Below are 12,380 nucleotides of genomic sequence, written 5' to 3'. Positions count from 1 at the left end.
GTGTTGTTGTGTTGTGGTTATATTGATGCCATATAAGATTAATATGAGGCAAAATCACAATGTTTGATTTGAGGCGCAGTAATATTTTCTTGATGGACACGGTAATAAGCCCAGGAGCTCTCCTTGAAGAAAGGCAGGAAACTTAGCAACAAGGTGGAGGGAAATTTGAAGCGTGAATATGTAAATACTATTCCTCGGTCGTTAGCATGGTTATTCCTAATCTATTTAAATCCACGTAATTTCAATGAAATGGTTATTTTCACTGAATGTCTTTGGTAGCAAAAGGATATTGTAGACTAATCGAAATTGAATGGTGACGGCCGAAACCAAGCTACACGCTGGGGCTCGGTTTCGGAATTTTGAGTTTAATAGAACAGTTAAATTTTTATGCAGACTTAGATTAAATAAAAAATGTTTTTACAAGATTTGAGAATGTGTATGATTACTGAATTTTTATTTGTACGATTATTAACCGATATCCTACGTTACTCAAATTTTCAAAACCCCGAAATCGAGCCCCTGTTCTAAAAGTGTTCTTCCATCTATTAATTACCCAAGCTAAGCCTGGCTTGGATCGGCTTTAATTTTCCAAAGGGACTATAGGCCCATATACACCACACCTTTGTTATCTGTTCGCTAATGGAGCTTCTTCTTGATAACTACTATTTATAGTTTTATATTTGAGCAGAATTGGACCAAAAAAATGATCAAATTTAAAAATGGATAGTTCTCCAATGGCTGTTTTAATTAGCTATAGATGAGGTGTTTCAATACACTAATGCTGAGAATGATTTGAGAAATAAGCAAACGGTTCGTAATCAGTGACGAACCCCTCCACAAAGATTTTGTATATTTGTTAAGGGATATTTACAGAAACATTTAAAACGGGCATTTCAGTTTAGAATTATCTGAATTAGATAACATGACCTAGCATATAATTGGTATATAATCATGACCAGAATTAAATTATAGAATTCAGAGAGCTTATCTAAGACACTTTTTGTAAAACAGTTACAATAATATCAATTTATTAAGCCGTACCAGCAGGCTTGCTTTTGTTCAAATGATCAAAATAGTGTTGTATTGATAATTTTCATGATAAAAACGGCTATATAGTCTGATTTGAGCTTTTTCACAATGTTTCTTACAAAAAGAAAGCCTTGCACAACATCAAGGATATGTAATAAGTTATTATATGTCCCTGACAACATAGATAAACACTAATACAATGAAATTATTGTAACTTTCACAGTTTTTTTTTCAGATAAGCTCTCTGAATTCTTTACTAGTTTTACATTACACATAAAAATGGTGTGTAAGACTTATTCCAGGTGTGTCTTGACACAGACGACCTGGTTACCTGTGCATGTGCATTGCCATTCAGACCAAACGTTCGTCGGCTTGTCAAATTTTCATACAAAAGTTTTTTGCCAATTACTGATCAACACCAGCCATTTATTGATATCAACAGAGACTAGTATATATACGTCTCTGATATCAACTAGTTGGCATAAATATAATGATTAAATACTCTTTTATGATTTTGTTGATATATTTGATATTAAATATTTATATTGGTGTAATATGGGGAGTACAATTCTCATGATCCACCTAGGCCTTAAAACAGTCTAGTTTGGTCCTCAATACTTCATTTAGAAGAGAATTCTAATGGTCTACTCCTGACAAGGGTTCCTTTTGTTAACTTTTTGCTGGTCCTGCTGCAATCTAATTAAAATATAGATTAGATGGTCATTCTCACTATGTTATATGAACATCTAACGACATCGCATAAGGGGTCACTTTCAGGTGACGTTTGTTGTCTCAGTATTTCACTTTCAGATCAAATTGTCAATTTTTTGATGTCATTGATCTCGCCCATTCATCACATGCATCCGAAGTTATAGCTTTAATAGATTTAGGGAAATGCATGACAGAAGGGACTTATAGGTCTTTTCCTTGATGTGGAAAGATGAAACTTTGAGAATGTGTCTTATGAAGCCTTGGATGGCTTTGATTCGGTACTGTTAATAATAGTTCACAAGTCACTGAAATGTAGACATGACATGTAATGTGTGTAAGATATATCATTTCAAATGTTTATTGTGATGAAAATTTTTAATATATTGTTCAGTTTTGATAATTTTGTATTTTTTATTCAGAAAAAATGCCTGGAAATGTAGAAATTAAAGCAAAATTACATGATGTGGAGGGAGTTAAAAAAATCTCTGCGGAATTGAGTCAATCTCCTGGTGAAACTCTTGTCCAAGAAGATGTATTCTTCTTCTCACCGAATGGTCGCCTAAAGCTAAGAACTATCAAGGTAGGACCTCATCTTCAGTAGTAACAGTGTTGTTTTTTGTAAAAGTATTTCAAAATGTTGATGTCTTGCATTATAAGCAGGAATCTTGAATTACGGTATATACATGCATTTATGGGTATGTATTTGGAAAAATTGTGTAAGTTTGCAGTTATAATTGCAGCTGAATGTATTACCGTAACTACATTTTTCTTGTATATTGAATTTAATATATGCCTACCACAAGTACATTTTAAAGAATACAAAATAAAATCTTGAAACTCTATATAATTATTTGGAAGTTGAAGTTTGAAATGAATAGTGTTTGAAATTTGAATCTTTATCTTGTAATGACTTAGTGGGATGTGTTAAACTCATTACATCTTGTTGAACTATATTTTGCTCATTTTTGATGTTTTCTTAGCCATTAAGCAGGTCTTAAAAGGTTAGAAAATAACAATATTGGGAAATAAGAAACATTTTTTCTAGAAGACTGAATATGGCAATTGACTGTTTTCCAGGATGTTCAGTCAGAACTCATTTTCTATGACCGACCCGACAAGCTTGGACCCAAGTTCAGTGACTACAGCAAAACTGATGTGGTGAACCCGGAATCTCTCAAGGTACCATACAAGTTTTCCTGCACAGTTGTTCACCTAGATAGAGCTCTTACTCTTAGGCAGATGTTATGTTGGCTGAACACTAACATTTTACATTAGTAGTGTAATTACGCCATTTTTAGAGATACCAAATTTGCTAAATCTTAAGTGTTTATTGCAATATGATTTTGGAGACACAATTTATATAATCATTTTGAATAACACTTCGTGTCATGCAATATCCTATAAGTATACCTGTAGCTGAAGACATTTCCTCTAAAAGAGTTACTTTTTAAGAGAGCTTAGTAAATTGAACAACTACAAATTTAGAAAAGTAATTAATGATTGGACTTAATAACTTTTTTGACGAGGAATTAAATTAAGAAAAGTAACTATTCACTTGTTGATAAGGAATCAATTTAGTTTGCATTTCACAAAAATTGAATTATCTCCCTTCTGTCATGCATTTCCCTAAATCTGTTGAAGAACAATTGACATGAAAGATCCCATTTATATGAAGCCATCAAATTAAAGAAAACTGTTATTATAAATATTTCATTGCAAGACAGTTTTACTTTGTATCTGTAAGGAAGCTATCAACAGTTATTGTTATATGTAGAAAGAGAAAAAGTTATTTTTCCAAATTTATAGAAGACTTGGGGGCTAGGTACAGTACTGTAGCTGTTGTTCCCGTATGTCATTTTTAGCCCACCATCATCAGATGGTGGGCTGTTCAAATCGCCCTGCGTCCGTGGTCCGTGGTCCGTCCGTCCGTCCCTCCGTCCCTCCGTCCGTAAACAATTCTTGTTATCGCTATTTCTCTGAAAGTACTGAAGGGATCTTTATCAAATTTCATATGTAGGTTCCCCTTGGTGCCTAGTTATGCATATTGCGTTTTGAGACCAATCGGAAAACAACATGGCCGACAGGCAGCCATCTTGGATTTTGACAATTGAAGTTTGTTATCGCTATTTCTGAGAAAGTACTTAAGGGATCTTTCTCAAATTTCATATGAAGGTTCCCCTTGGTGCCTAGTTATGCATATTGCGTTTTGAGACCAATCGGATAACAACATGGCCGACAGGCAGCCATCTTGGATTTTGACAATTGAAGTTTGTTATCGCTATTTCTGAGAAAGTAGTGAAGGGATCTTTCTCAAATTTCATATGTAGGTTCCCCTTGGTGCCTAGTTATGCATATTGCGATTTGAGACCAATCAGAAAACAACATGGCCGACAGGCAGCCATCTTGGATTTTGACAATTGAAGTTTGTTATCGCTATTTCTGAGAAAGAACTGAATGGATCTTTCTGAAATTTCATAAGTAGGTTTCCCTTGATGCCTAGTTATGCATATTGCATTTTGAGACCAATCCGAAAACAACATGGCCGACAGGCAGCCATCTTGGATTTTGAAAATTGAAGTTTGTTATCGCTATTTCTGAGAATGTACTGAATGGATCTTTCTCAAATTGCATATGTAAGTTTCCCTTGGTGCCTAGTTATGCATATTGTGTTTTGAGATCAATCTGAAAACAACATGGCCGACAGGCAGCCATCTTGGATTTTGACAATTGAAGTTTGTTATCACTATTTCTGAGAAAGTACTGAATGGATCGTTCTGAAATTTCATATGTAGGTTTCCCTTGGTGCCTAGTTATGCATATTGCGTTTTGAGACCAATCCGAAAACAACATGGCCGACAGGCAGCCATCTTGGATTTTGACAATTGAAGTTTGTTATCGCTATTTCTGAGAAAGTACTGAAGGGATCTTTCTCAAATTTCATATGAAAGTTCCCCTTGGTGCCTAGTTATGCATATTGCGTTTTGAGACCAATCAGATAACAACATGGCCGACAGGCAGCCATCTTGGATTTTGACAATTGAAGTTTGTTATCGCTATTTTTGAGAAAGTGCTGAAGGGATCTTTCTCAAATTTCATATGAAGGTTCCCCTTGGTGCCTAGTTAGGCATATTGCGTTTTGAGACCAATCGGAAAACAACATGGCCGACAGGCAGCCATCTTGGATTTTGACAATTGAAGTTTGTTATCGCTATTTCTGAGAAAGTACTGAAGGGATCTTTCTCAAATTTCATATGTAGGTTCCCCTTGGTGCCTAGTTATGCATATTGCGATTTGAGACCAATCTGAAAACAACATGGCCGACAGGCAGCCATCTTGGATTTTGACAATTTAAGTTTGTTATCACTATTTCTGAGAAAGTACTGAATGGATCTTTCTGAAATTTCATATGTAGGTTTCCCTTGGTGCCTAGTTATGCATATTGCGTTTAGAGACCAATCCGAAAACAACATGGCCGACAGGCAGCCATCTTGGATTTTGACAATTGAAGATTGTTATCGCTATTTCTGAGAAAGTACTGAATGGATCTTTCTCAAATTTCATATGGAGGTTCCCCTTGGTGCCTCGTTATGCTAATTGCATTTTGAGATCAATTGGAAAACAATATGGCCAACAGACCGCCATCTTGGATTTTGACAATTGAAGTTTGTTATCTCTATTTCTCAAAGTACTGAATGGATCTTTCTCAAATTTCATAAGTAGGTTCCCCTTTGTCCCTTGTATTGCATTTTTGGACCAGTCTGTCCTGAAAACAACCTGGCAAACAAACAGCCATTATCGTTAAATCTCAAATTTCTTATATAGCTAGGATTCCCTTGTTTGAAAAGTACTGGAGGGATGTCTCAATTTGCACAGATTAGTAAAATGAAGGGAAAAGTAGAGAAAAGATCAATCTGACATGGAACCTATGAAGATCATTCAATGGTGGGCGCCAAGATCCCTCTGGGATCTCTTGTTTTGGCATGACATGATTTTAATACAAATATTGTGTTGTGAATACTGTACATATTTTGTCAATATTTTTGGCATGACATGATTTTAATACAAATATTGCGTTGTGAATACGGACATATTTGGTCTGTATTTGTAGATAACATGATTTTAATGTGAATTTTGATTAAATCTGTAGGAAACTTTACGTCAGGCCATGGGCATTAAAGGTGTGGTGAAAAAAGTGCGTAAACTCTACATGGTTGGACAGACACGAGTACATGTGGACCATGTTGAGGGGCTTGGAGATTTTATGGAACTGGAGGTAAGGAAGTCAAGTATCGAGATAAGATGACTAATTGTGTGTTGCATTTTGGAGAAATTAAGAGATACTTAAAAATGCTTTCCTCAACCAAACTGCCAATCTATTATCCTTTTATTTTTCATTAAAAAAACTTAGAAAGGATTGATTACAGCCAATTTTGGTGTACATAATTGATGTGTTAAGTCACCAATCTGGCGTTGGCATATTTACTCCTAATTGATGAGAGGTTCTTGGTTCTGATTAATTTCTCAATAATAATGGTTCCTTTCATTCTTTGTTTTGTATTGTTTAATTTCTAATCAACAGCTATAGTCATTTAAGGCAACCTCCCTTGTGTGTGAGATGCATGTGTATGGTGAGTCTGTGTGTTTTGGGAGGCTGTGGTATGTCTGTGTTTGTCTCCTTGTGATAGCATGAGGCTGATACTGACTTTATAGGGCTAAGTTACTGAAGCATACTGCTGAAGACACCCAGCAGGACACCTGGTCACATTATACCGTAGACGGTCAAACCTATTGTTCCCACTCCCAAATTCTGTAATCTGTAAATAAGAGAAAAACACCAGGACTTGGGTTTTGCTTGGATAGTACATTTGTGATTGAAAGTAAACTGGTGTGGTAGAAAAAAAAGTAAAGATGGTGGTATTTCTGTTACAGGTGATGATGGAGGAGGGTCAGACAGCAGAGGAAGGACAGAAGATAGCAGAGAATCTGATGGATAAACTCGGTGTAAAACAATCGGACCTGTTATCTGGAGCTTACATGGACATGATACTCCAGAAATCAGATGCAGCTTGAAATGCTTATATTAGACTGAATCTCCATTTTAGAGGGAATATTTTTACACAGGCTACTGTTTCATTACAAAGTATACTTAAGGGGAAACATGGAAATTGTAAAATGCTGAAGAAGAAAACCACTAAAATACATTAACATTAAATATATTTACAATGTAAGGGAAACAAAATTGGTGAGGCCTGGACTATAAATGTTGTGATTAAGTTGGTCAGGTGACTAAGTGGTTAGCATACTTTCTTCAACGAGATTTAGGTCCACGAATCACTGATCAGATTTGAAATTGAGGGATTAAGTGAATGAACATGTCATTCTTTTGGTTTTGTCCTACAACATGTGCCATGAGTGATTACCAGTTATTATCCCCTGAGAGGGATATCAAAATGGACAATATCTTTACAAGTGTATGTTTCTGGGCAAGTTTTATTTTTTGTTCCACAGCAGCAAAAACTCCAAAACTATTCAAGAAAATTTAATAAAACTTTGTACACTATCAGGCTAGTGCATAAGTGTATCTTTTGATAATATGCTGGTCTTATTTTATATTTTTTTTCTCGAAAAATGGAAACAAATAGTAAAATATACAAAATTCCAGCCTATAGTTCCAACCTATTCTAGACTACAATTTAAAAATTCCTGAAATTGATACAAAACTTTGTACATGATATATGGCAATATGGAAGCTTTTTTATTTATTTTCTTTTGCTATTACCATGGAAACAGTCAGTTTGCAATGGTGATATGAAAACATCATTTAGAGAAAGACAAAAAATCAACACAGGGAAATGCCTGAAAGCGTTATTGAATCCAAATATCAATTCTTAAGATAATGTTAATCTATGTATCAATTTTATTTTGATATACTTGCCAACATCTGTGTAAGATTAATCTTTTCTGTGGCATTTGCCCACAGTACATAATGATGTGTTTATTTGATAATATTCATTGTACATTACAACAATGAAAATCTTTTTATCTTTGTCACTTTTTAATGCTTTTTGGGTGCATAATGGGAGTGTCCAATTGCAAATTTTTAGCTTCTGTTGTGACTTAATCACAGGTTAACAAATTTTCATAAATGTTTATTCTGATACAAAATGTGAATTCCTGCTTGTAAATTTTGTTTGTACATTTATGGTGCTAAAGTGAATGCTAATCTTTGTTAGATTTTGATACTCTTTGAGACTTTTGATATTTATTTGTGATACCATTGTCTTAGCACAGTTTATAATTCAAGCAATGTGAATTTGTTATTACACTATCCTTTTATATATTTCTCTGTACAATTTTATGTATTTTTCTGTACCACAAATTTTTTCTCCTGAGCAACAATCTTGATCACAGATTGGTTCCTTCACCATCATCATATTAATAGAAAAAAGATATGTATACATATATGCAAGTGTATATCAATGAACTGCATTCTATCAATGTTTTAAATGTTTCTGTTAATTTCAATCACAAAACTACTCAAATATCATACAATAATCATTGTGGTTGTCTGAAGTAATGTTGCTGGAGTCTGCGTTCTAGGAATGCATACTTTGTATTTACAAGTTTGGAGCTTTAAGGCTAATTATACAATAATACATTTTTAGCTACATTACCTTACAGGTATTGAGTACATATCCTTGACTCTAATAAATAAAACAAAAAGCCCAGTAGTGCTTGAATACCTACCTTATGTATATTACTTATATGTTGATTCTGATACTGTCCGAATGAAGGAGAGGACCGTAGACTGGCCACCAGACCATAATGTCTTTTTGTTAAGAATTGCCAAGCTAAATTCTAATACTAGATTATCTGCCCCTACTTTGAAACTTAGGTCTAGAATCAGACATATCCCAGGGACCAAAATCATAAAGCTCAATTTTATTTATAATCTTAATATTCTAAAGACAGGGGGCCAGTCTGGAGAGGATGGATATATTTTGAAAAAAAATAAATTTTAGTTTTGAAATTACTGAATAAGGCCTCAAACTCTACATGGCATGATATATCTAAATCAGCCTCAGATTCTTTTAGGTGTGTTATGGCCGTGGCCCATTCAGACAAAATTTACACTAATTTTCCCAAGGAAATTTAAGGTTAAAAATTCTCAGTTGAGGAGCTTGCCTTAAATTCTTTAATGCTTTCCTATGGACAATTTTTATTAAATGGGATTTCCTTTTGAAATGAATATTAATAATGTTGGGGCCTGAATTCAAAAATGATTAACATTGATATTCAATGATTCCAAGATATAATCACAAGACTGATGGAAAAGAAAAGAAAAGTTTTCGGAATTAAATACATGCAGCAAGGGCTGAGGGGAGTCAGGACAGTCTAGACAACGGAATAATAAAACTGTTGGTGGATAAACAACTTTTACCAGGTACATTTACAACTTCGCAGATAAAAAGAATTTGATTTCTATTGCTTCCCTTCTGGATTTCGTATTTTTTGACCACTTACATCACCGACAGGCCCTATAGAACTTACTGTAAGATGGGTGGAAAAGCTGTACAGTATGATTAAAATCGTAATCATTGTTCGGGAATATTCTGTATCTAATACATATGTACTGAATGAAAGGTGATATTCAGTTGTGTGCTTATAAAAGGCCAATAATCCAATTGGTTATACAACAGAAATCCGTTGGTTCCATCAGATATATAGTCAATACTATTTAAATAGCAACAATGCCCTTGTCATTTTATTGTTTGGGGCGTATTGTGTTACCCTTGGCCAATGTTCCGTCATAATTTCAAGTCTGCAGTTTTACTCTTTAATAAACATATAAAACTGCAAGGAGGGGTGTCAGTTTGGGCCCCTCAGTGATATGCATAATTTGTTCAGGATGATACTTAGCTGCATATGGCATACTCTTCAAACATCAGATTTTTTTGTGCGATCATAGAAATGTCGGGTAAAGGGGGAAAAATGAAATTCCCATTAGTAAATTTGCATACAAATTCATTATCAAAATAAAAACTCAATAGTTTTTGCCTTTTCTGCTGATGAAGTATCGGGTTTTAAAAATTCTGCTGAAAAAATGTCAAAAGATTAAAAAAAAAAAAAAAAAAAAAAGAGGTCACAATGCCCTTCTTTAGAATCTGGTCTGTTACGATATGGAAAAAAAACTTAATTACATCCGTTTATTGACTCCATACTTATAGGAATGGAAGGATTTGGTCTGCAGCATCCTTAGGTGAAGAGGAACCAATTTTGTTCTGTGTAAATGGTAAATCAAAAGAGTCTACTGACCGAAGGTAAAGAGCATTTCATTACGACATTATAAAGCAACGGTGGTCGGGAAATTGGTCTAAAGTATCCTTGAGTGATGGGGAACACATTTTGTATTAATGATGTGGCTGGCCCCTTAGGGGCCTGAGCTGCGAGGCCTAATAGCGAAAATATAGCATTTCTTAAATCCTGTAGGAATGGAAGGATTTGGTCTGAAGCATTCTTATGTGAAGGGGAAATAATTTTGTCTTGTGTAAATGGTAAATCAAAGAGTCTAATGACCGAAGACCAAGGTCAAGTATCTTTTTGCTGAAGGATATTTCATGATGACATCATGAAGCAAAGGTGGTGGGGAATTCAGCAATAAGTCTTAAGTGACTAAAGGTCAAGATCTTTGGGGAAAATGTCAAGGGATAATTTGAATCTTTTCACTAATAAAAAATAATGACATTACTAAAAATGTCGTTTTAATCTGTCAACTGACTAAATGTACAGGTTAAAGGTCAAGGGGATTAAGCAAGATGTCAACTGACCAAAGATCAAGGTCACTGGGTCAAAGTTAAAGTCCATTTGGGTCCTAAGGTCAAGGATTAAATTTTATCTATGACAATGGCCATGGACTAGATAAAACAAAACAAACTTTACAAATTAGTATTATACCGGTAAATGGAGGTGGATGGAAACGAAATTTTCGTCAATGGATATTTCTGTTGCTTTTGAAGTCTAAATGTAAAATGTCAAACTGAACCTCGGCGATAATGACAGATTGTTGATTATTTTGTAGGATATATAGCCACACAATATAGCACTTGCTTACCTGTCATTATTCTAGTTTGCTTAGAATTTAATTTGGTTCAGAAAGCTCAATTTAGTAAGCAAAAAAGTTTACAGAAATACACGGTACTGAGAGGCAGGGTCAAAAATGGGGATAATGTTTGAAATATAACTAAGAGAGTGTTTTGCCATAATTACTGAAATATCCAGGTGAACGATACATGACCCGTGGACCTCTTGTTCTGTAATACTAATAGGTAATCGGCCACATATCAATTTTTTTTATCAAAACCTATATACTTTGAAATATCAGATGTTTCCAGACCTATTACTATAGAAACATAATAGAGGCTTCTTATTAGTCAAAATTGAGATATTGTCGGATTAAGCTATAAATTAGTAAATGACTTTGATGGATGCCTATTACAATGGTACTAATGCTAAAGCTAAACATTAGTAATCAATTCTGATTGATGGCTATTACAATGGTACTTCCAAAACATTTGGTTGTCATTTGGTTGCCATGGTAACCAATAAAAGTCCTTTATTAGAAAAATCTTGGCCAGACTGCATAATAGTACTCCTATTGTGAAATATTAGGAACGATATAAAGATGTGCATGTACTTTTGTGCCTGTTATGGCAATGTGGTAACTATTTTTAGATCATTTGGATTATTTTTATATTCTTTTTATATTTAGATTGTTAGAAGAGATCTCATAAATAATGCGTTTGCAGTGAGAAGTAGCATGTTGTCCAGATCTTCATACACCGTGTAAAGGTAAGTACACAATACTTACATAAACTATCTTTAGGTTATAAACAAGCCATGCATATAATGACCTATTAGCTTTGTCAACCCAGAGAGTGAAATGACATATGCATGCATGTTGTATACGCCATTCAGGCCGTATTAGATAACATGAGATATGGTGACAATATAGGTCACACAGTGTCTGATGAATGACATTCTAGTTTGTTGTTGCTGATTTTGCATTCTGGTTCTATACCAAGCGTTACTGAACTCATATTGCTGATGCTTAATTTAGACATCAATAGCAGATAAAGAAGTTTTGAAATTTTAAACTTAGACATACTTCTTCCATTGACCGCTTCTTTTATGTTGCCTGTATTTGTACAAATATACCTATGGAAGGACAAATATTAATGTGCCAGTGGGAACACTCACAATACATTCTATGTTTAGTTTCAACTCTATATTGTACGTATAAAACGATTTCTGGTATACCCCTCATCGGTATGTTTTTATCCTTGATTTCTGAACAGTTTTTAATGTGCACTTAGTCTACCTACACTTAAAAAAGATTATGCAGATTTTAAAATAGATAAAAATTAACAGAAATATTCTCTTTTTTTTTTTAAATTCTGAACACACGTTTACAAGTGGAGAGCCAAAATAATACACGCCTTCATTGGACAAAATAAATTAGAAGTCGGTGAAAGGTAAGGTTTTCGGTATTATACAAAATCTGGACTAGGCCCTATGTCGCATAATGCCAACACAAATAGATACATTGGATTGTCATCACGCCAACGACAAGATATATATAC

General features: G+C 34.3%; 1 protein-coding gene across 1 annotated transcript; it reads left to right on the top strand.

The window, feature by feature from the left end:
* Window positions 1-110: 110 nt before the first annotated feature.
* LOC117336246 (adenylate cyclase CyaB-like) lies at window positions 111-8,486 on the top strand. The gene is made up of 5 exons (XM_033896721.1): window positions 111-180; window positions 2,160-2,320; window positions 2,818-2,919; window positions 5,888-6,013; window positions 6,670-8,486. Exons 2-5 carry the CDS (start codon window positions 2,165-2,167, stop codon window positions 6,808-6,810), a joined length of 525 nt encoding a protein of 174 aa, XP_033752612.1. The 5' UTR covers window positions 111-180; window positions 2,160-2,164; the 3' UTR covers window positions 6,811-8,486.
* The last annotated feature ends 3,894 nt before the right edge of the window (window positions 8,487-12,380 follow it).

Source organism: Pecten maximus, chromosome 10 (assembly GCF_902652985.1).
Source record: "Pecten maximus chromosome 10, xPecMax1.1, whole genome shotgun sequence".
Taxonomy (NCBI): domain Eukaryota; kingdom Metazoa; phylum Mollusca; class Bivalvia; order Pectinida; family Pectinidae; genus Pecten; species Pecten maximus.
The sequence above is the reverse complement of the archived record's forward strand: the minus strand, read 5'-3'. Positions and strand labels throughout refer to the sequence as shown.

Excerpts from the sequence above, each read along its gene's own strand:
- LOC117336246 (XM_033896721.1), top strand. The coding sequence starts at position 2,165 with ATGCCTGGAAATGTAGAAATTAAAGCAAAATTACATGATGTGGAGGGA. Across the intron at positions 2,321-2,817 it reads TAAAGCTAAGAACTATCAAG|GATGTTCAGTCAGAACTCAT; the intron begins GTAGGACCTCAT and ends ACTGTTTTCCAG. Across the intron at positions 2,920-5,887 it reads TGAACCCGGAATCTCTCAAG|GAAACTTTACGTCAGGCCAT; the intron begins GTACCATACAAG and ends TTAAATCTGTAG.